The following is a 25626-nucleotide window of genomic DNA, read 5'->3' as shown; positions in this document are numbered from 1 at the left end:
GGGGGGGGGGGGGGGAGGGGGGGGGGCGTTGGCACGACCACACCGCGTTTTGCCAGTACACTTGCGATCACTAAATTTGAAGTAATTAAAACCCAAGTCGAAAATTAAAAGGTTAAAAATCTCCTCGACTTCATCGGATGAGCTGGTGCTAAGCCTGCTTTAAAGAACGATGCCACATATTTTGTCTGTAGGTATATTAGTATACGTATTACTGACGTCAAAGATAGCCATCTGGGTACCTAGTGGGATGCTGGTATCCTGAAGAACTGTGATTAAAACTTGCCGGTTTTTTATTACTGTAGACTCCCTAAAGTAAAGATAGTCTTTTAGAAAACATGCTATAAATTTCAGACTTGAGGATCCACTCCCATTGTCTGCTAACGCAATATTTTCACATTAGATGATGGAGCTTTTAAGTTTTCCGAAACCGGTCGTGTACACAAAATAAGACTGTTGATTCAGTAATTGTTGTGCGGTTTCTTAATTTTACAAAGTGGCCTTACAGAGTTGCGGCTGCCTCATGACAAGAACTCTTTGTACAGTAGTTGTATACCACTTTACTAAAAAATAACAGTTTCCATCAGACAACGGACCATACTGAGGTTGACGTGTCTTACAGGACGTGAGAAGTTGTATCTCCATCAGTGCTTAATTCGAACTACATCGAAACCACAGCAAAGTATTCGTCTGGAGTGTATCATTATACAGAAGTAAAACGTGGACGAGAATAATTTCAGACAAGAAGAGCTTTTGCAACATGGTGCTGCCGAAGAATGGCGGAGATTAGATTGGTAGATAGGATTACTAACGTGGGAGTAACAGTATCGAATTGGGCAGGAAAGAAATTTATGGCACAACTTGACTAAAAGACGGGATCGGTTGATAGGATACATCCTGTGGCACCAAGTGAAGGTCAATTTGATAATGGAGGGGAGGTATGATGTAGGGGGGGAAGGGTAAAAATTGGAGGAGAATACCAAAGCCTGACTACAGTAGGCAGGTTCAAACGGATGTAGGGCGCAACAGTTAAGCTGACAAGGAGAGTTCGCCAGTGGTGGAATTAGCTTTCTGCAACCACCTATGGTGGTGTAGGTTAAGAACCCATTTATCACACCATGAAGCCATTCACCCTGCTGGGCCCTCGTTTACGAGTAAAAGCCGAAAAACAATTTTGCCTGTTGTCTAGAACATTAAAGTAACACCGGATTTTCGACTGCCACCGTAGTGTAATAGATATTGTAACAGACTGGAAAGCTGAAGATGGCGGGCTTGAATCCTGTCACGGTCCTACAAAGTTTGTTTTATTTTTAAATTTATTTTTCTTCAGTTACTTGCTTCAAATGTAATGTCTTTAAATTTTCGAATCCTTTACCAAGTCAACCATTGTATTAACTTTCTTAGTCATTCTCATATTGTCTTGCTGTCATTCTTTTGATTTGAAATCTTTGTCCGTATGGTTTTAATTCATATGTATCCATTGTAATATTTAATCATTTAAAAATACCAATCAGGCGACTAAAAAACCCGATAATTATTAGCATTCATACTGATTGTGCAACAGTCACAAAAATTTATTTTTCGTTGCGAGATGTACAGTTTTTTAGTTGCCAATCACACAAACATTTGAAACACAGATTGTTCTCTCGCAATGGACAAACTATAACATCTATCTTTCTACATCCACATAGTTCTTCATCAAATTCCTCCATTCTTTCGTCATGACATTTACTGGTTGATGAATTTGCGATGTCGGACATTTTAAATGCCACACTCAAAAAAACAAATGTGTGAGGAAAACGCAAAAAATAAACAAAAAACTGATTTGTGATTGGTAACTGCAAATCCACCAATGATTCTGAGCCCAGTGGAGAAATGAGAACAAAAAAAAGTTAATACAGTGGTTAAAACTACTTAGCAAAGGATTAGAAAATTGAAAAACATTAGATTTGAAGCAAATAACTGAAGAAAAATTATTTTTTTAAAAAAAGAAATGTATACGAACGTAACAGGATTCGAACCCGCCATCTTAAATTTTCCAGGTTGTTGCGCTAGCCATTACCCTGCTGTGACAGGCGAAAACACTGGTGTTAATTTAATTCTCTTTAATTCGAAGAAGCGACAGCCCACATACACCACCATATTGGTGTTGTGAAAAGTCGATTGCATCACTGAGGACCTCTGCTTGGGTCAAACCAACGTGCTGATTGAGGACAACAGCAGCAACACAAGAGATGCGATTATATCTCGGAGGCTGTATGGACGGTGTACGGACATTTGCCACGATTTTACCTGCTCCGAAGAGTTGGGTCCCTTGTGTCCCCCTCCCCCTCCTCATCCTCCTCCTCTTAAATCGCTTACTGAGCCTTTCCGCTGGTTTACTTAACGTAGAACCAGAATATCTTTGGATTTTCCGCCACATTTCTATAGAGTGTTTCGTTGTGGAAACTATTAAATGCATCTCGCATTGAAATCGGCACCAAATTTCGAGCCTCAGTAAAACTTCGCCAACCTGGAAGATTTTGCGTTCGTCTAAATTATACTTGCCTTTTTCGGTGCTCCTGCAGCAGCTTTCTGTCGTGTTTTGTGTACCATGGGAAATCAGTTCCGTCTCTTATTAATTTATTTTGTATGAATCTCTCGTGTGCTGTTGATACTGTTTCTTTGAACTTAAGCCACATATGGTCTTCACTTAAATAGTTTGGGAGGATTGGAGACTGTCTCTTAGAAAGACGTCAACCGAATTTGTGGTTGCTTTTGTAAATAGATGTATTTCTCGTTTAGTTTTGGTGAATTTCTTTGTTGCGGAATTGAGCCTCGTTACGACTGTGTCCACTAATCCCTGTATCAAATGGCTATGAGCACTATGGGACTTAACATCTACGGTCATCAGTCCCCTAGAACTTAGAACTACTTAAACCTAACCAACCTAAGGACAGCACACAACACCCAGTCATCACGAGGCAGAGAAAATCCCTGACCCCGCCGGGAATCGAACCCGGGCGTGTGAAGCGAGAACGCTACCGCACGACCACGAGCTGCGGACAATCCCTGTATCCGTCGTGATGCTCAGAATTATTTGTGGCTAAGAGGTCAAGTGTGTTTTCGTAACCATTTACAATTTGAATGGCCTCGTGAACTAATTGTTCAAAATAATTTTTAAAAAAGCATGTAGAACAATTACGGAAGTTGTTTTCTATCTACAATAGGATCTGAAAATGTATTTTTGTCAACATACGGAAGGTAGATTGAAGTCACTGCCAACTATAATTGTATGAGTAGGCTACATATTTGTGATGAGACTCGAGTTTTCTTTGAAATGTTCAGCAACTGTTTCATCTGACACCAGGGGTCAGTAAAAGGAGCCAGTTATTAATTTATTCCGGTTGTTTAACATAGCCTCTGCCCATACTAAGTCGCATGTGAGCTGGAACGCACATTACATTATTTTCCCTTAAGTTGTGCTTCTTTTTTCTGTTGTAGTGCAGATCATTTCTATTACGGCTTTCCCCTACTAAACCTAGGATGCTTTCTCTGTGACGCTGTAAATACCAGAGCTAGACAATGTAGAACAACAACGTACGTTACAAGCATAGTATTCTGTATTAGTTCATTTCCATATTTCTAAGATTTCAAAATTGTACGTCGACTTTAGATGAAATGTCAATCATAGATTTTCTTATCTCTGTTTAGTGAACGTATTTTCAGTCATGTTTTGAACATTGTCCCGCTACACTTTACTAACTAATGTTTCACCGCATATCGCGTTTTAGAGAGTAAATTATTATGGAGTATGTCGTTCTTCTTTTCACACGTTCACATACCCATTTCTTCTATCCTTATTGTCTTTTTGGCATGCAGTTGTAGTAATTAAAGTAGGCACAAATGCAGTGGCCGAAAAGAAATGATTAGCGTACATTCGCATTTTCTTTACATTGTTCTTTTCTTGTTGCTCCCATGGCGATGGACTGTTTCTATCGCAATCAGTAAGCGTGAAAGGAAGGTACCGTACAGACAGAGGGATCTATATTTATACTTGGCAGAACTAATTACATACTGATATAACCGTCGGTATTGCTTTCGTTTCCCAGAAGTTATAAATATTTCGATTTCGGAAAAGAAGCTCTGTATTTGGCCAAGATGTCGAAGAAGAAGGTCCCTTACGTATTGGTTGTATCGAGTAATATGTGGAGTCGGCGGTTTGAAAGCGGACAGAAGTAGTACGAGGAAGGGCGCCCCTTACCTGATTGATCGCTACCTGGCGAAGGGGCAAGTGTGGCAAATGTCCAGCGTGGCAAATGTCCGGCATTCGTAGGGACACAGCCCGCCCGGGAGTCGCCGTGCTCTTGTCAAATTGCATTTCCTAGACGTAACTGAATGCAAGTCTCGGTCGAGCTGTCAGGTAGCGCGCCGCATGCGTGTCTGCTGTCGCGCTGCTACAAAGGTGTTGCATTGAGTTACGTTAAAGGAGTGCCATTGGAAAGCGCACGGAAACTGCCGCTCGGCTCGTGTCGTCACAGTTGTGCACTGTAAGCGCAAAGACTTTCCCTGTTTTGCGGTGCGGTGCGGTGCGGTTCGGTTCAGTTCATTTCGAATCGCGCAGTGCGTGGCTCGCGGAAAGAGTCGGGCAGTAGGTCAGGATGGATATCGATCGCAGAGCACCAGGCCTGATTCGTGGTTGGGTGAGTGGAGAGGCGTGGCACGCTGACTCACGCAGGAGTAGCGGCAGCCGCGTACCAGAACTCGCCTTTAGGCTCTAAACGACGTAACTCCAATAGAGACCGCGATCGTCCATTTGGCATCCTCTACTGGGTAAAGGCTCCCTCAGACCATTTCCATCCACTAACGTCCTCAGCGATACACATCTGTGCTGTTCCGCCATCTTTTTTGAAGTTATCCATCGACCCTCCATCTAGTTCTCGTCTCCGCATATTCTTCTCTCTTGTAGCAAACGAACGCCCTTAGAACGTCCACTGTCCATCTGACTGGCTACAGTCAATGTCCACTTTTTTTTACATACGAAGCACAAGGCCCCGACGAGTGGCTTCATTTGTTCACAGTGTATTTTAGAGTAGAGCCTCCTTTTTAATTAGGAGACACTTTGAAACATCCCCTTTGAAAAATTAATGAATTACTGTGCTGACAAACCTCTACATTATTTGATTTTCAACCAACTGAGCAGAACTGAACGTACTCAGACATTTCTCTCTTTACTTATTCTGATCAACACTAAACTGACACACAATATTTTTAGCGCAACGCAATCTGACTTTCAATAATCCCTACAAAAGAATGGCCCTGACTAACAATAACCTATACCTTTCATGAATCACTTACCTCACTCGAACTACTGCAATACAGCGAGCGCCTCTACTGCTGAAGGCACTAACTACTGATAGGCATAGTCAGCAAATGAAAGATTTTGATGGAGAACAAACAACGTATTTACCTTAATAATGTTCAAAAGTCATTTTATATATATAGTTCACGATATCCAGCATTACAGATTTACTCTTTCTGGCGGACACACGTCCAGATTGTCCGCTCTTAAAATTCTGCCAACCCTCTCCCCACATCCACCACTGCTGGCGGCTCACCTCCAACTGCGCAACGCTACGCGCAGTTAACATCCAATTGCCCAACACTACAATAGCGAATTCCAACAATGCAAATCAGCCACAGACTGCACACAGCACAGCCAGTGATTTTCATACAGAGCGCTACGTGACGTTACCAACATAAAAACCTAAACAGCCTACTTACAACTTTTACAGTAACACTTGCAATCTCTCGCTTTTAACCCTAGATTACGAAACCTTCGTAAAATGCCGGAGTTGTTGACTTCCGTCGTTGATCCGTATGTACATGTTTCGTGTACCTTACTGCAATGCAGTAAGGTGTAAAACAGGACATTTTGTACTTAATATGGTATGTGACATAACCATTTGACATCTGATATTCTAATTAACTGAAGTATTACCTGTTAATAACAGTTTGGTGTCCGTCAATATTACACGTCAGTAACTGGATCCGATCTTATCGACCGACTTGAGATCCGTGATCAAAAAGTGGTCCGTTGCATTAAATCTACAACGGATCACTTTGCAAGGGCTGTCATCAAACTATTGTAAAAAATATATTCCTTTACACTAAAAGTCGATATCAGTACAAGGCATTCCTCTCAGCAACATAATTATAGAATAAATTCTGCAGGAATTATATTACATGTACTTCTGCTGGACGACAAAGAAGTTTGGTTGCTCTTCTATCTGTATGGAAACAAAACAAATATTAAAATTATTTCAGATTAGTGTTTCGTTCTTTTCGTAGCTGGAGGAACACTGATTCGGAATTTATTCCCTTCTTTCGTTGATTAATGTTATGTTTTCGGCCTTAATTATTGTATTTAATGATGTGTTTCATACATATGTGTGTAAAAAAATAAATTTTAACGCAGTTTCTTTTACGCGTGGGATATGGTAGACTCAATACAGCAAATGATGTTAAAGTTTCCCGTCGTGACCAAACAAAAATAAAAGAATCGAAACAGAAATTTACTGCGATGTTTCATTATATAAAACTTTAAAAGGCTACAGTCACGGTTGTAATTACAGTGTAGAAATGATATCCTATTTGAAAATGTCCACAAACTACCAAATATTTGGGAAAACTACTTTGTGACGGTCGACGAAAGCTAAGCATTTGTCACATTCTTCTCAAACTATTTCCTCAGATTGTAAAACGGACTTTCTGCCCATCTCGTCATGACATCCCTAGTAAAACACAGTGTGGAACTTTGATGTTTCCCGAGCAAGGGGACACTGCTGATTTTCTTCTCCATCTTTGCCTAACCCCTACTCGACCGAATAGTAGCGGCTTCGGTCAAGAATACCATCAAACGACCGGGAGAGCGGTGTGCTGACCCCACGCCCCTCCTATCCGCATCCTTTACTGAGGATGACAGCGGTCGGATGGTCCCGGTAGGCCACTCGTGGTCTCAAGACGGAATGCTTTTTTTATCTTCTTCTAATCCATGTTTGTGCTCCATCTCAAATGACAGCGTCGTCGACGGAACGCCAAATCCTAATGTTCCTCATCAACATATAAATCTCTAAATCGCTGCAGAATAAAAATTATAACAAGCAATTTCTGTCCGATTCGTATGACGAATCAGTGGTGGCAAAGGGGAGCAGTAGAGAGCACAACAAATAATTTGAGGACGGTGGGTACAGGTGCTACTCGAAGATGAAGAGGTTGGCAGAGGAGAGGAATTCACAGTGAGCCACGTCAAACCAGTGACAAAAAAAATTTTTAAAGATATATAAATCATGTTCTGGTGTTTCTGCTCTACTGTTTCCTCTTCGCCGTTTTGCCACTGATAATCCATCGCATGTTACAGCCACGTCAGTTAAGGGTATTTCTCTATAAGAGTAATGCCAGAGTTGTTGGCTTCCTTGTGCTTATGTACATGTTTCGTGTACAAGATAACATTACGCCCAACTATTGCTGTAGTTATGCGGCCGTATCATTGATAAAAAAGATTTAAAGCTCGACGGTGCCGTGTATCTGCGTTGAAGGTATGAACACATATTATTGTGCATTTGTTGGTTATTATTATGTAGTCAGTGGTATCGTATTGTACAAAGACTGCGTCCACATTTACAGGGTGTCCCTATTAAGAGTCGTACGGCGCATTTGCCCAGCTGTAACGGCAGAAATGTGCATTTTCGTTTTTGCTTTATGTAGCTGGAGTCAGCCCAAACAAACTGTTCATCCTGTGTATCTTGCGACGTCCAGTGACGACGGAAACCGACGGTTTGTATCCCGCTACAAGCAAAATGATTTCAAAGCGTAATTTTACTTGCCCATTCGATAGACCCGTCTCAAATTAGTCTAGAGCGATGTTAATTTTAGCAGTATGTACGAAGGGCGTTTGAAAAGTCCTTTCAAAGTCCGAGAGAGGACACCGCCAGCGCTTATCGAGGTCATGTTTAGTTAGTAGCACCTTTGGAAAGAACGCACTCCAAGTTTCAGCCATATTCGTCTATTTCTTTGTGTTTGGCATCCGTGTGAACAAGGAAGTCGAGTGATTGTCAAATAATGGACGATAGCGAATTTCGTGTGATGATTAAACATTACTTTATGAAAGGCAAAACTCTTCAGGAGACTAAAGAGAAGCATGATAAACATTACAGTGACTCTGCACCTTCGATTAGAACAGTTCATAAGTGGTTTCAAAATTTTCGGAGTGGCCATGTTGGCATTGTGGGCATCTCGAACGAACGGGTACATAAAATTTTGCATAAACATTTGGACATGAGAAAGCTGTCCGCAAGATGGGTTTAGCGATTGCTCAAGCTTGACCAAAAACCGAATCGTGTGAAGTGTTGCAAGAATGGTTTGCAGCTGTTTAGGAAGAATTCGCAGGACTTTAAGCATCGTTTCTTCACTGTGGATGAAACATGGATACATTACTGTACTCCTGAGACAAAACAACAATCTAAACAATAGGTTATCAAGGGAGAATCTGCACTAAAAAAGGCGAAGACCATTCCTTCGGCCGGAAATGGTTATGGCGACTGTCTTCTGGGATTCGCAAGGGATAATCCTCATGGACTATCTTGAAAACGGTAAAACTATTACAGGTGCATATTATGCATCGTTATTGGACCGTTTGAAAACCGAGTTACAAGAAAAACGCCGGGGATTGGACCACGAAAAAGTCCTTTTCCATCACGACAATGCGCCAGCACACACCTCAGCAGTTGCGGTCGCAAAATTAATGGAAATAGGATTCCAACTCGTTTCACATCTCCCCTATTCTCCAGACGTGGCTCCCTCGGACTACTATTTGTTCCCCAATTTGAAGAAATGGCTGGCGGGACAAAGATTTTATTCAAACGAGGAAGTGATTGCAGCAACTAATAGCTATTTTTCAGACTTGGACAATTACTATTATTCGGAGGGGACCAACAAATTAGAACAGCGTTGGACGAAGTGTATAAGTCTAAAATGAGACTACGTCGAAAAATAAACAAAAAAGGTTTACCCCAAACACGTAACGTGAGTAGTTTTTATTTTTGCACGCCCCCCGTATTAACAGTTCCAGTAAAATATGAAGAATAACCGGTACTGCATCAGCGACAGCATCGCCCTGGCCTGTGCTGACCGCTATCGCCGTGCAGCAGCGCTGCTCAGTCGCTGTTGGAGTGCGCACGAGTCTTCCTGTTCACTTACCATTGTTCTTATATACCGATAAAATGAATATCGTATTAGACTAATTTTGGACCGCTGTGTTTAGTGGCTACGTAAAATTTCGCTTTAAAAATAATTTTGTTTGTAACGGGAAACAAATTGGTGCTTTCCGTCGACACTGGACGTCGCATGAAAGACGTGATGAGTATTTTTTTGGGCTCACTGCCGCTTCACATTGCAAAAAGTGAACTGCAGATATCTGCCGAAATATCAGAGAAAAGACACCAAGTATAATTCGAAAGTCGCTGCACAGTGTAATACCGATTGTTCCTCATGCCAGTATTGGTTATTTTTTCTGTTCTATTCCGTTTCCGCATCGAGTGGCGGAAAAATGACTGCCTTTTCTCTGCACGTGCCATAACACTTTCGCTGCGGCATCGGTGCAGGCGCGCAACTTCTCCAGTGCGGCCCGGCAACGTGCGAGTGCGGGCCGGTAACACTCCGAAAGGGCAGCTACCGCTCGTAACCGACGCTCCTAACAAGGGAACCTCCCCATCGCACCCCCCCTCAGATTTAGTTATAACTTGGCACAGTGGATAGGCCTTGATAAACCGAACACAGATCAATTGAGAAAACAGGAAGAAGTTGTGTGGAACTGTGTAAAAATAAGCAAAATATACAAACTGAGTAGTCCATGGGTCACATAAGCAACATTACGGAGTTCGTGGGTTCAGGAGCGCCGTGGTCTCGTGGTAGCGTGAGCAGCTGCAGATGAAGAGGTTCAAGTCTTCCCACGGGTGAAAATTTTACTTTCTTTATTTTTGCATAGTTATTATCTGTCCGTTCGTTCATTGACGTCTCTGTTCACTGTAATAAGTTTAGTGTCTGTGTTTTGCGACCGCATCGCAAAACCGTGCGATTAGTAGACGAAAGGACGTGCCTCTCCAATGGGAACGGAAAACATTTGATCGCAAGGTCATAGGTCAACCGATTTCTCCACGGGAAAACACATCTGATATATTCTATACGACACTGGTGACGGCATGTGCGTCATATGACAGGAATATGTTGTCGACCGACCTAACTTGTACACTTGGCGAATGGGTAAAAAGACTCTTCTACCTTGCCCGATTTAGGTTTTCTTGTGGATGTGATAATTACTCCCAAAAAAGTGATGAAAACATAAGAGTTTGTCTCATAAACTGGAAATAAAAAATTTAAATTTTCACTCGATTGAAGATTTGAACCAAGGACCTTTCGTTCCGCAGCTGCTCACGTTACCACGAGACCACGGAGCTCCTGCTGTCCCAGCGTCCTTGATGTTACCTATCTTCCTATGAACTACTCAGTTTGTATATTTTGCTTATTTTTTCTCAGTTCCACACAACTGCTTCCTGTTTTCTCAATTGATCTGTGTTCAGTTTTTCAAGGCCTATCCACTGTGCCAACTTATAACTAAATCTGAGGGGGGTGCGATGGGGAGGTTCCCCTGTAAGCACACCTGAGCTACAGGCTGGCGCCAAGGCCTTGTAAGATCTGTAGGATCATGTTCTATACCGACTTAATGATGACACCTTAGATGCATTACTTCAAATAAGCTTGGACTGTACTGTGGTCATGTTTTAAATTCTGTTTGCTGTCTGACACTTATAGGGGTCACACAGGCGTCCTTCAAATGTTCATTAGCCGCCATTACGAACAATATACTTTCGATAACTGACCACACATAACAAAAGTTTACACGCTATGATGCTAGCTTAGACACTGCAACTAGACTGAGTAATCCGACAGTGAGCGCGGACGCTAATAAGCGTCAGCCGCACTGGCTTATGGCCTGTCGTGACGTTTATAAGCGTCAGCCGCAGCTAAAGTGTTAATCTATCTTTATTTCCATGATCCATACGCGAGATTTCATCTATACTCCGCAAGCCGCCTTACCGTGAATGGCAGAGTCTACTTGTGCTCAAATTCGTGTGATTTTTCCCGTCGTGACCGTTTTGCGAGACGTATGTAGGAGTAAGTAATGTGGTTCCCGACTCTTCCTAGAACGCACACTCTCAGAATACAGACAGTAAAACTCTCCGTGATGGACAGCGCCTCCCTTGTAGCGTGTGCCAAATGGTTCAAATGGCTCTGAGCACTGTGAGACTTAACATCTGAGGTCATCAGTCCCTTAGAACTTAGAACTATTTAAACCTAACTAACGTAAGGACAGCACACACAGCCATGCTCGAGGCAGGATTCGAACCTGCGACCGTAGCGGCCGCGCGGTTCCAGACTGAAGCGCCTACAACCGCTCTGCCATACGGCCGGCCGTCTGCCAATGACGTTCATTGAACATCTTTATTGGTCCGCACAGGTAAAAGTCACAGACTGACGGACAACTCTCTGGAATTGGTCGTATATCTGCTTCGTAGAAACTTCTTTCGTGAATGAATTACATCTTATTTAGGTTCTTGAAAATAGACTGTGGCAGCAGCATGGTCGCTCAGTCTTCTGCGAATGCAGGTTCTCTCATTTGCCGTACCAACCCGAAGCACATCTGCTGCACTTTCATATGGGCTCCTACAGTTTAGTGTTTCCAGGTGACAGCCTTGCACCATGTTATCGTGTCGTACTGGACGTAAATGGTACTGTATCAGAATTGTGTAGTGGAAGTCGAAACGAACAAAACGGTGTAGAAAATTTTTGTGGCCTTACTTGCTCGAAAAGAATCTCAAATTGGCCTACAAAAGCCACCTAACCTACAGTGCGTACGCGCTGAGATTTTGAATGGCCTCTCGCCCTCTTGTGCCATCGTCTTAGGCCACCAAATTTTTTATTCTTCTTTCTCGTTAACAATAGTAATTTAAACTTTGCCGTGAGATTAATGAAAGAAAAAAAGACTTTTGTAGGCGTTATGCAAAAACTAATCACATTTACAATTCAGTCTAAACTTAACGCATATAAGCACAGTAGTCTCACAGTAAGACGACCAGAGAAACAAAACGATTTAATTGTTAATTTCACGCCGTTAAAATTGAGAAAATTTTGAAGTGAAGTTCACACAAACGTCAATTTTTACAATTTGTAAGCGGAAGAACAACGTTTGTTGAATATTCAAAGACGGTGCTACCGATAAAAAGAAATGAGCTTCAGAAGGTTGAGGCCGGTGGCGTAAAGGCGTCCTGTTCCGCTCAATATTTATTGGGCAATAATATTGACCCTCTGAGAGCGGTATGGACGGATTGCCCAATACATTAAAGGAGAATGCGAAACTTTAAAAACCTAGAAGCCCGCACAAGATATTGCGAAATATTTTTTTTCCTTTTAGGGGTAGTACTGCGCAATAAACAACAGTACTTGCCGAGATCGAGACAAATCCAATTTGCTCCAAACGTGTTTCTGCAAAGGAATTAAAAAAATAAATGTCGAAAGATCAGGGTGTGTGCTATAGGACGTTTATGAAAGCACCATGCGGTACTGTGAGAAATGAAAGTCCCAGCTGTTTAGGAAACACCAAATACGTGACGGCGATTCTTCTGGAAAACCTGAAATTCTCTGGGAATTACATTTTAACTGGAAAAATAAGGTAAATCTCAGGGAATTTCAGGATTTTTGTAAAACCTGAGGGAATTCCGTGTTTTTAACCTAGCACTGAAATTTTGAGCTTTATAAACCACAAGTTTTAAAATATTATATGTTCCAAAGTCTCTTAATTGTGTGAATATTATTCCATACAAATTATCTATGTTTAAAATCTATGGGTAAACTATTGCTTGTGGCTAGTATATCTCAGCTGAGAGGAAAGAAAGAAAAGTCATTATTGTGATATGCACTCCCCCCAGTCACCTCCCCGTTTACCATTAATTTATCAGGAGGTTCTTGATACCATCTTCCTACATACGGCTGGAATTCTCAGGGACTTCTTTTTCTTTTCCAAGTTGGAGTAGCCACCTTTAATATCTCGTTGCGCACAATAGCAACAGAAATCTGAAGATCATGGTGTCGTGACAGTGAGCATACATGTTTTTTATTTCTTACTACATTTGTGACGCCACGGACATATTATCAAGTAAGCTCTCAATCAGTAATCAGTAAATAATTGTTTCATTTAGTTTGCAACAATTTTTACAGTAGGAAAATACACAGAAAACAGTACATGTACACTATAAATCGCACAGTTCATTCGTTTAATTTGCAATTTGTTGTAGTTTACGAATCTTATTTAGCATTGATTAACCCGCTGGTCCATTTAAATGTTTGCTGGAAGCTTCTCAGACTTTCTGAGCCCGTTCTGTACAATATTTTAGCTGTGTTCTGCAAGGCAAACAACTCAGTCCCAATACATATGCTCAATAATATTGTGCCGTTCTTGGTCTCGCACTTCCGTTCATTATATTGACACAATATTACTGTGCAATAAATACTGAGCGCGTGAGGACCACTTAAAAGTCGGGAGGGTTTTCAAAATTTCGCGAGCAAGCGACATAGCTTTGGCGTCTTTTGTAGGGCAGTTTGACGTTTAAACATCCTGGAAGATCAAAACTGTGTGCCGAACCGAAACTCGAACTCCGAGCCTTTGCGTTTCGTGGGCAAGTGCTGTACAGTCTTGCAAGTTTCGCAGGAGAGGCTCTGTGAAGTTTGGAAGGTAGGAGATGATGAGGTACCGGCAGAAGTAAAGTAGTGATGACGGGTCGTTAGTCGTGCTTGTGTAGCTCAGTCGGTAGAGCACTTGCCCGCGAAAACCAAAGGTCCCGAATTCGAATCTCGGTCCGGCACACAGTTTCATATCAGCGCACACTCCGCTGCAGACTGAAAATTTCAGTCTAGTTTCGCGGATTTACAGACCACAAATTGTTGTTCTCGACCTGCCCTAGTTCACTGTAGCCGGCCGGAGTGGCCGAGCGGTTAAAGGCGCTACAGTCTGGAACCGCACGACCGCTACGGTCGCAGGTTCGAATCCTGCCTCGGGCATGGATGTGTGTGATGTCCTTAGGTTAGTTAGATTTAAGTAGTTCTAAGTTCTAGGGGACTTATGACCACAGCAGTTGAGTCCCATAGTGCTCAGAGCCATTTGAACCATTTGAAGCTAGTTCACTGTGGTGTATTGTTAACGCTTATCGTGTACACGCTGTGTACCGTTATTGATCGTAGGGGGAAATCAGACGGATGCCAACTGAGTTGCCGCAGAACTTGCCGCACACGAACGGACTGGACAGTGATTGTAGCCAGGCGTCACGAAACAAACGCGGCGTGCAGTAGGCCGCGTCCAATCGCCCCGGATCCCGCGCAGTTAAATATTCTTCCTCTCCCGGATTGAGAGCCCGGGCCGGCTGCGCGGAATGCCTACTAATGTAGCTTTGCTGCGGCCAGCGTTCGCCCGAGACGTATTTCACGGCCCGGACCCAGCGCCGGAGACCATTTCAATTTTTATAGCCGCTACCGGCTAAAGGGCCGCCGCTGCCGTTCCTCCACCCTCGGTCGGTCTTTCCCTTTTTTTCCGCTGCCACCCCACCCCCACCCTGCTCCCCGTCCGACGTCCTCGCTCGCCCCGAGGAAGCGTTCGTTCGGGGATCAAGGATTAAGCTACGGTCGGCCACAGCTACACCGCCCCCCCCCCTCCTCCCAAACCCCCTCTACCCCCCTTCCCGTGCAGGCAGGCGCCCCATCCCCGAGTCTGCGCGATTTTTATTCGGATTTTTGCGGCTCCACTCGCGTGTGTTTCTGCCGGCGAATTCTCCAGGGGTTGGACGGACTGCGGCAGGCGGGGAGAGGGGAGGTCGCAGAAAAGGAGGAGAACACCGCGGTATTGTGCGGTCTGAGTCCGCAAGAGAAGTCGGTCGGCTCAGCGCGCACACACACACACACACACACACACACACACACACACACAAAAGGGGTTAGGCGGGACGAGGAAAGGGGTGGCGAAAAAAAAGAACAGGAGAGCGTTCGGCGAATTGATTTTATATTTGGTTATTGCGGTATTTAGCGGAAATTGGATTGGGATTCGAGTCCGGCCGGCGGGGCAGCCGACCGAGGGGAAACCTCGATTTATGGTGCAGTGGCTCGTTTTATTGCCGAGGATATACAGTTGCTCTCGGGATAGCGGCGGAGCGCGCCGGGCTAATCTTGAAAATAAAATGCGCCGAATACTTGACTGCCCGTGACGGTAAACGTACACTCGCTACCTTGGGCAATAAAACGCCGTAGCTGTATTTCTTATTCGGTGGCACGTTAATTGCGCACCGGGAAAGAATTAGGGCGCCAAGTGTATCGCATTTCGACCGAGATCGGCCACCGGCCCGAGGGGGACCCTGCAGAGTTTGGTTTTTAATCCGGTCCGCTACTACCGGTGGGGGCTCCGGCAGTTCGAGACCGTTCCCTGGGATTCATGACCGGTCGGTATTTACACCCGTCGAGCTGCAGTTCTCAGCCGATACCCTCTGGACCTCTCTAGTGCTTAAGTACTCGCTGTAGCGCATTGCCTCTTAAACTGTTGTCGAAGCGCAGGCAGTGGTGTGTCTCAGCGATAAGCAGAGAAAGAAACAAGATTACGGTTTATTGCCTCTTAAACATCGGGCTCGTTGCTGACAAGAACCCTTAATCCCTTGGACAAGGTTGGCGAAGAAATTCATAGTTGAAATTCGTCAAGGAACTGTCTCGGCATTCGCCTGAAAATACAATGGAAATCACGAATTCTCTAAATCAGGATGGTCGGCCGTGGATTTGATCCCACCTTTCCTGTATACTTCACAAGACTCTCAGACACTGCACCCCCTCGTTTAGTCTGTCGAGGGCACCTGAATCCGCTGATATTTGGCAGGTGAAAACGTGAAAATATGAACAGGGCTTATCTTTAACTGCACAGCTGCGCCTTTTTCCCTTCTGTGATGATCAGTGCCGGGACTGATCGGCAGCAGTCAAGTTCGCTGCGGAACTCCATTCTTCTTTCATAATGTGGTCTATGTACCTGAGTCCCTGATGTCTCTTCAGACGTCCAGTACGTTGCACACTTCTTTGGATAGCTGATTTCCATAGGCATTTCTTCTCACCCATTCTTCTAAGGACGTTTTAGTTTGTAAACGTGTCAGGCCACTTTGCTTGGAACATGTGTCACACATGCTGCTGTAACACAAACGCATCAGATGAATTAATATTAGTAAATATTAATTATAATATTAAGTCCTCAGTAAATTCAAATATGTTACAGGCTTGCTAAATCTAAGATCAGTTTTGGAATCAGCTCAAAAATTCCTTGAATATGAGTCACTTTACTCACAAATTCGCAGTCATTTTAAATGTTGTACAAATTAATTTATTTTATTTTGCTACGATGGTACAACTACTTGTGGAAAGAATAGTGCAATGCTAGCATATTAATATACTTTCCGACTAATTTAATATATCAGAGAAAAACTCTTTTAAGCTAATACTAATGTAAATAGCGCAAGCCTTCAGGCAGTTTAATTATACTGTGGAGGACATATTTATACTTTCTTTGTGACTTCACACCCTTTAAACTGGTGAGGCGAGGTATGTCTATAAGTAGATTCTTGAGACGCGCGCAAAAGCAGTTCAGAATATGTCGACACTAGGTAGGCCGTGTAGACCTACTTCACTTTTAATCCTATGAATGTAACACAAATGTAGGTTGGCAACAGTGTGAGAACATGGCCGATGCATGTTGTTACTGTGAACTCTATTTACGAAATGAGTGAACTCTGGGACCAAAATCCTCGAATGAACTGCAGCCAGTTTAATTCGTTATATGTTCTGGATATAATCTATAAGTTGAATTTGTGGTTTCATTGAGTGAGGACTCAGAATTTGATTTTTTGACGACCTGAAGTATAGAAAAAGTCGCAACCTTTACTGCAAAAGCTGAGGGCTGTTCAGCGAGCTATGGACAGATGCACAATAGGAATTAGTAGAAGAGACAGGAAAACAAGTGAATCACGGAACAGACTGGAGTGGAAGATGTTGTTATGACGGTGACGCAAGTGAAGCAGAGATTTACCAGGCTAATGGATAGTCCTCGCATATGGACCAACGGCATTCTCTATCGGTTTGGGACTCGAACAGGGCCCTTTCGGTTAGCAATCTGCCGCACTGCAGCTACCGAGGCGGACTTGGCCGGGAAAGTGTTCTAGGCTGAGACACTTTCAAAATTCTTTCGCGTGAAAAAATATCAATATCAGTAATCTTCCTATTTAAAAAGTGATCCTTATTGAGTCCGCGGTCGCTGAACTCGATGCCGCTCGGCATGGAAAGTGGTCAGTATCCTTCCCAGTGACGAAATTTCGTTACAAGAATAACGTTAACTATGGGCGGTAGGCGATATGGAGCACAGTTTTTGATTTTCCACCAGAGTCTTACTTGAATTCCAAACTTCTCCGTAGTGTTCCAGGCAGTCATCTCGGAAGTCACTGTAGATTACGATGCGACAGTCGGTAATGGCTGCTTCCTGGCACTTTTACGTTAGGATTGGACTGTGTGGTGGCTGTTGTCGTCTTCTCGCCTCCACTCTAATCAAGAAGAAGAGACAAGACAGTTCGCTCAACAATTACTTATCGCAGTCAGTTACACTGAAAACAGTTACATTAAGAAGCTACAGTTACACTCGCCAAGGAAAGTTTCCAGTGGGCTCAAGTGAAGAAAACTTTCTTGCTTTTCGATGACTGAAGTATCGCTGTGAACCGCCCAGCCAACAAACGGTATCCCACAACTTTACTGCACCTGTCTTAACGTGATGTTTTTGATCATATTAATGTATTACATTTGCCTTAACTCACAGATACACTCGTTAAGCATTTGTAAGTAGATTTTGGTAGTAACAGTTAGGTACCTCTTGTTAAATACACAACGAGGCTTGTTAATTGTGCGCAAGATACACAACATAACGTTTTCTGCCGACAAGTGTCTGTAAATATCATCCCATTCTCCTTGAAACGACGTGATCTGTATAATTTTAAGCCAGTGGTTAAATAGGTTACTTAGATGCAGCTGCGTGGAGGCGGAAGGGGGACTGGGCAGCACTCTAGTTAGAAGCTCCGATTTACTCGGCGGTTAATCGGGCCCGCTAACTAGCTGTGCTCCAGTGAGATGAGTGCCCCCATCCTCTGCTCCGAATACTCGTCGATCCCTACGGCAGTACGGGAGACAGTCGCTCCGGCCACCCCCAATTTTAACTGGCCTCGCATGCCTATGATAGAAGTAGCAATAATAATAATAATAATTTGTCTACATCAGTGCTTACAGAGGGGGAGGCCACGACGTTGGGATAGCGGATTTGCTTCAAACTTTGTGCATCTTTAATAGGCCAGTAGAACAACATGATTTGAAAGTAGTTACGTGCACTACTCCGCCAATTTCCAGAGAATCGCAAGAGAAGTTCTACGCGTCTATTATGTAAATCATGACCCGTGGAAAGATGCAGGCCGTAAGAATCCCTTGTGGTCACGTGGTTAGCGTTGGCGCGTGGCAAGACGGTCGTGGACGATGTAATGGTTCGAATCCGCAAACACTTATTTTTTAATCTATATTTTTTTCATCACTGGCCTCGTTGACAGTTGAAAAGTACTCTAATGTAAAAAACACGTATATTTGCATGAAAGTTAAATTTATGTTTTCCATGTCTATATGACAAATAACATCCTCCAACGTGTGATGTGGAGAGCACAAGTAATTCTACATTACACTGGCACACTGTGACGTACTGTATCACTGATTGTGAATAACGTCATTCGCATCATTATACATCGCGTTTGCACTTGGGATTTCCAGGCCGGTCCTTCGTCTTTGAAAATGTAATTACCAATAGTAAATAGTCAAGTAACATATGGAATTCACTACAACTTCATGAAAATGTTGGTGGGTTTTGTTTCATTACATTACCTCTCAAATGTCATTCTAGTAATGAGACCAGTGATGGAAAAAATAAGTGCTACCAGGATTCGAACCGCCGCTTTGTCCATGACCCATGGGCGAACGCTAACCACGTGACCACAAGGAATTCTTACGGTTTGCACCTTTTCAGCGGTACATGGTTTACATCATAGACGCGTAAAACTTCTCTTGCAATTTTTTCGGAATTGCCAGTGGAGTACACGTTACTACTTCCACATTGTTGTTGTTGTGGTCTTCAGTCCAGAGATTGGTTTGATGCAGCTCTCCATGCTACTCTATCCTGTGCAAGCTTCTTCATCTCTCAGTACCTACTGCATTATGTTGTTTTAATTGCCTACTAAAGGTGTACAACGTTGGAAGTAAATCGGTATAATAATAATAATGTCGTGTGACGAGGGCCTCCCGTCGGGTAGACCGCTCGCCTGGTGCAAGTCTTTCGATTTGACGCCACTTCGGCGACTTGCGCGTCGATGGGGAGGAAATGATGATGATTAGCACAACACAACAGCCAGTGCCTGAGCGGAGAAAATGTCCGACGCAGCCGGGAATCGAACCCGGGCCCTTAGGATTGGCATTCTGTCGCGCTGACCACTCAGCTACCGGGGGCGGACTAGTAAATCGGTGAGCCCAACGTCGTGGCCTCCCCTTGTTAGTGTATCGCATTAGCGTAACTGCCAAGAACTTTAATTTCAGAGAAACGGCCTACAGCATTTCAAAAGCATTCGTCTGAACATTTGAGAAGTGTCATAGAATTGATTTAAGAACTACAATAGCAACAATCTCTCAGAAGTTTGACATCATCAGAATGTACACAAATTAAAATGGAAACTCTCATTCACCAGTTTCTCAGTGTCGCTCTGCAGTACGACTGTGAATATAGGTCTGTAGACTATGGCCTTGCGATAGCTGTAAATGGTTGGAAATACTGTTTCCTTCAGTCATTTTCTGCTACGTTCAGGTAACCTGCGTGTGTTACGTGATGAGGAATTGCGCCTTATGCAAGACATTCGGTAGTTTTCTTTTCTTCACTGGATTTGTTTATTTCGTTTCTGCAAAACTGTTGTTATATGTTAATCTCTAAAAAGAACTTTTGCTGTTATTGGGGAGGCGGTGAAGGGGAGGGGTCTTTCCCTTTTGGTCGTGGCTCACTCGAGCTCCTGTGCCTTGCCGGTTGTGACTGTGGTCTCAGGAACCGTACCGTTGCCAGCAGCAGCAGCAGCAGCAGTAGGCTGCCTGACGCCCATCCCCGTCGACTAGAAACTGAAGTCGATATTGTAGAGTTCCTTGCCATTGTCGAGATTCTTAGTTTTCGTGTTACTGTATTCTCCTAAACTTAGGTGAAACATTTAGTAATTTGACATAAGCTGTTTCAGTATTTTGCGAGGGGGGGGGGGGGGTCCCACGGCCTCCTCACCGCGCCTTGGATCGGCTGACCAGCTGTGTGACGTGTTTCAGGTGCCGCGGCGTGGACCAGCGGCACTGGCTGTGCAACCAGCACGTGGAGGTGCGCGCCGCGCAGTGGCACCCCGGCTCCGACGCCGACTCGCTGCTCGTCGTGCTCGCCTCCAACAACACCATCAGGTAAGGCGCCCGCCGCCCGCCGCTAGCCCAGCCGTCTCGGACAAAAGTAATCAGGCCGACAACACTGTGGCGGACCCGGCAGGGCTGCGCTATTCTGTTACTGCAGACCGGTGTGATCGTGTCTTCTACATGGTCGGTCCGAGTTTCAGCTCCGTACAGTCATCACGTGACTTTTCAGAGAGCCCTCAGTGAAGATGTGTTTTTGTTGTGTGTTACGAAAATGGAACAGCGGAATTTAGAGCAACGGTATCCCATCAAGTTTTGTGTTAAACTTGGGGAGTCCACTAGTATGACACCTTTGAAAAGTTGAAACAACCCTATGGGGAACATTCCTTGTCAAGAGCACAAGTTTTTCGCCGGAAGAAATAATTTTTCGAAGGCCGAGAACACGGTCAAGATGAACCTCGCTCAGGGAAGCCTTCAAAAACCGACGAAAACGTGTCTGTGCTTTTGTGAGATCAGACCTAATTTGTTCGTCCGAGACAAACGGTCAACCAAGTGTTTTACCCAGATGCCCTTGGAAGGCTCAGGAAAAGGGTGAATCGAGTGAGACCGGAAATTGTAGACGTGTAGATTCTGCATCATGATAACCCCCCCTTGTCACACAGCCACTTCCAGCACAGACCTTTTGACCTCAAAAGGCATTCCCCTTTTTCCACAGCCCCCCTATTCACCTGATCTGACCCGAAATTTAGAATTCTGAATTCTGAAGAACATTAAAAAGAATGTGACTGACATGTTATAGGCCCTACCATTTAACACAAATAGCTCTGCTACCAAAACTAGGAACGACGACTCCGCCGATGTATAGCTGCGGAAGCGGACTACTTTGAAGGGGACAGTATTGTTGTTTGGAAAATGAAAACTTCGGTACATAAAAAACAAGTCTCATTACTTTTTTCACACACCTCGTAGCTCTCTCTCTCTCTCCCTCTCTCTCTCCCCCCCCCCCCCCCCTCTCTCTCTCTCTCTCGCTCTCTCTCTCTCTCTCTGTGTGTGTGTGTGTGTGTGTGTGTGTGTGTGTGTGTGTGTGTGTGTCACAGAAAGAGAGAGAAGAAATATGGACAAAGCATGGAACCAACAGAACTGAGGCCGTACACGACAATAACGTTTACTGCGATATGGTGGAAAAAGAAAACGAGGACGGGGGTGGGAGTCTTTACTGTGTGACATGTGGGCACGGAGACGACGACAGCTTCCAAAAGTTCGCTATCTGGTTACAGAACTATGTCGTTTGGTGTATCTGAGAAATTTTACTAGGCTACTTTGTACCGTTATCGCATAATTGATAACAAACATAATGAAGTATCTCGAATGGAACGGTCTCATGCCAACCAGCATCGATTTCTAAAACATCGATATGTGAAACCTAAGTCGCGCTTTTCTCACGTGATATCCTGAAAGCCATTGATGAAGCCAGTCAGGTGGTCGCAGTATTTCCGAAATTCCGAAAAGCACTTCACTCATTACCTTACATACACTTAGTATCGAAAGTAATATTGTATGAGGTATCAGGCGAGATTTGTGGCCGGATTGAGGTTTTTTTTAGTAAGGAGGACAGATAGTGTTACATCGACAGCGGTAGATGTAACCTCAGGCGTGCCCTGGGAAAGTGTCTTGGGATACTTGCTGTTCACTCCCTACGAGGAATGTTCAAAGGAAAATGTACGAAGCAATAAAGGATTCCCTGTTTCCGAATCCCTGGAACTAATTCTCCACTGTCCTTCAGTTCCTCGTCAGAGTTGAAGCTATTCCCTTTGAGATTTTTTTTCTTTCTTTTAGTGAACCAAACACATGTGAGTCGCAGGGCGACATTTCCGGGCTGTAGAGCGGACGTTCGAGCTGCCCGAACTTGAACTTGACCGTTACACTTTGTGTTACGTTGGAGACTCTGATCACAACCACTCTCTCCGTGAACAGCCCTGGCTGTCGTTTACCCTTGATGGACTTGAGCAAGCTACAGTGTGTCTCACAGTACACTTCACCGTTAGTGTGTTTTTTATTCGAGTAATTCGACGAGTATCGGACTTCGAAAAAAGCTGTTGAGGTGACAGATTTGAATTTGTTAGAGGGAGGTGACGACGCTTGCTTCCACTGCATGCATACATCACTACATTATCCCAAAGCGGCATATTCAAATTTCAACCGGTTTGGTTGTTAAGGCTTTCCGCGCCTTTTCATTTGAACCCTCGTGTACCAACGACCTGCCAGACAGTATTAATAACGTCAGCCTTTTCGCATTTGAAACAGTTTTCTCTGTTGAAGTATTGTCTGAATACTTCTCATCACGTGATTGAATATTTGTGCATCTCTTTTCTGAGTGGTGCAGAGATTCGCAACGTGCGTTAAACGTTCAGAAATGTTATATTGTGCATTTTTCAAAAGGGAAAAAAATATAAATTCCTCTGAGTACGCTAACAGTGATGCACAGTTAGAATCCTGAGTGTAATAGTTTGTATGGATACGAAATGGAATGACAGCATAGGCTCAACCGTAGCTAAAGCAGGTGTCAGACGTAGGTTGATTGGCAGGATACTGCGAAAATGTAGTCAGTCTAGAAAGCAGTCCGCTCACAAAACGTGCGTCCAATTTCAGAAGATTGTTCAAGTGTATTGAACGCGCACCGAATGGGACTAACAGGATACATTGGACGTATACAAAGGAGGACGAAACGAATAGTCTCAGATTTGTTTGACACGCGCGAGAGCGTCGCAGAGATACTGGAGAACCTAGATCGGCAGACGTAGTTAACCCGCAGAAGCCTACTTACAAAATTTTAAGAAGCAGTATGAAGTGTTGTTGTTGTTGTTTTTGTCTTCCGTCCTGAGACTGGTTTGATGCAGCTCTCCATGCTAATCTATCCTGTGCAAACTGCTTCATCTCCCAGTACCTACTGCAGCCTACATCCTTCTGAATCTGCTTAGTGTATTCATCTCTTGGTCTCCCTCTACGATTTTTACCCTCCACGCCGCCCTCCAATACTAAATGGGTGATCCCTTGATGCCTCAGAACATGTCCTACCAACCGATCCCTTCTTCTAGTCAAGTTGTGCCACAAACTTCTCTTCTCCCTAATCGTATTCAATACCTCCTCATTAGTTATATGATCTACCCAGCTAATCTTCAGCATTCTTCTGTAGCACCACATTTCGAAAGCTTCTATTCTCTTCTTGTCTAAACTATTTATCGTCCATGTTTCACATCCATACATAGCTTCACTCGATACAAATACTTTCAGAAACGACTTCCTGACACTTAAATCAATACTCGATGTTAACAAATTTCTCTTGTTCAGAAACGCTTTCCTTGCCACTGCCAGTCTACATTTTATATCCTCTCTACTTCGACCATCATCAGTTATTTTGCTCCCCAAATAGCAAAACTCATTTACTACTTTAAGCGTCTCATTTCCTAATCTAATTCCCTCAGCATCACCCGACTTAATTCGACTACATTCCATTATCCTCGTTTCGCTTTTGTTGATGTTCATCTTATATCCTCCCTTCAAGACACTGTCCATTCCGTTCAACTGCTCTTCCAAGTCGCAGTATGAAGTGAACACTCTGAAAAAGTACTCCAGTTGCCGCCCTCCCCCTCCGGTACCACGTCCGTAGGGATCGCAACAATCGTCGGTGCTTTCTGGTATGGGAATGTTTTCGTGGCATTCCCTGGGTGATCTCGTCATTCTGGTACGCATAAAAGGTCAACACAAGTACTCATCTATCCTTGAGGACTATGTCCACTTCTGCATGGGGTTTGTTTTTTCGTCGAACTATGGCATCTACCAGCAGGACAATGCAACGTGTCGCTCAGCTCGCAGTGTACGTGCGTGGTTCCAATAGCACCAGGATGAGTTTACCCCTGGCCGCAACCTCACCGGATTTAAACCCAGTCGAGAGTCTGTGAGACCACCTCGAGCTGCCCACTGCGCTGCTGTCGGCGTGGCTCCAAATCCGTGTAGGTACCTTCCAGAACATCACTGACTCTCTTACTGCACGTGCGCGACGCTAAATGTGGTTATTTAGGCATCTGGCAGGTAATCACATTAATGCGACTGGTCCTTATAAAAGCACAGCGTGAACTATCAGGTGAGAAAATTAAAACCGTTACCTGCTAGCAGGAGAGCTTCGCTGGAGTACGGTTAGTCAGAGCATTAGATTTCCTCAGAGAGAGTGGAACGTATTACCATGGAGGTAAGAATAGAGGGAGACGCCGTGACGTCACAGCTGCGAAGCTATGTGAAGCCGAGGGTAGCCATCTCAATCCGACCAAAACATTGCTGCTGTAAGCTTGTGTGCACAGGCTTGTCGCTCGCTTTTGGAAGGATTTTTGCGCTATTATGGTGACTTGTGTTCGGGTGTACGAATCGTTCTGATTGTGATGCGAAATCGAAGGGAATAACATTTCATGTGTAAGTTGTCTCGCTAAGTGTGATTTTACAACTATTGTAGCAGCTATTTACTAATGTGTAACAGACTGATTGCGGTTCTGACCACCACACATATCTGAAGGGGTAACCAAATGATCTGTCTTTGTTGTTAATTATTTAAACAATGAAGCAGCAGATAAATAAGTCTGATAAAATAACTCAATGTGAGTTAATGTTTAGTCAACAACCTGTCATATTGTGCACAACTTCATTCTGTTATCAAGTGGAATAGAACTGCGGAGAATCCCAAGAAATATAAATTAGGTGTTTGTTATACACAAAAAAGGTACTTTCAGTTTGGATAACATTGACCCTGATGAAGAAAACAGAACTCTTTGCCATACAGTTCATACACACTTCAACACATACCCACATTTCTTCTCTTAAGTGGTATTCAGCAGCTCCAGTATGAGACTAGGGCACTTTTTTTTTAGTAACTAACAAATCAACTGCGCCAGCAGCACCTACATGACATGTCTGTTAGCCAAGGCAGTATAACAGTGTTCCAATACATCATTCTGAACTCAAACAACTGAA

At 43.8% G+C, this 25626-nt stretch overlaps 1 protein-coding gene across 1 annotated transcript in view; it reads left to right on the top strand.

The window, feature by feature from the left end:
- LOC124711508 (nuclear pore complex protein Nup88) overlaps window positions 1-25626 on the top strand; it is a 529721-nt gene that overhangs the window by 459114 nt on the left and 44981 nt on the right. Inside the window, exon 3 of the mRNA XM_047241622.1 lies at window positions 20536-20661. Within this exon, the coding sequence (XP_047097578.1) occupies window positions 20536-20661 (126 nt within the window). The remainder of the gene's footprint in view (window positions 1-20535; window positions 20662-25626) is intronic.

Source organism: Schistocerca piceifrons, chromosome 8 (assembly GCF_021461385.2).
Source record: "Schistocerca piceifrons isolate TAMUIC-IGC-003096 chromosome 8, iqSchPice1.1, whole genome shotgun sequence".
Lineage (NCBI taxonomy): Eukaryota > Metazoa > Arthropoda > Insecta > Orthoptera > Acrididae > Schistocerca > Schistocerca piceifrons.
Note: the sequence above shows the minus strand (reverse complement) of the source record. Positions and strands in the feature narration are given on the sequence as shown.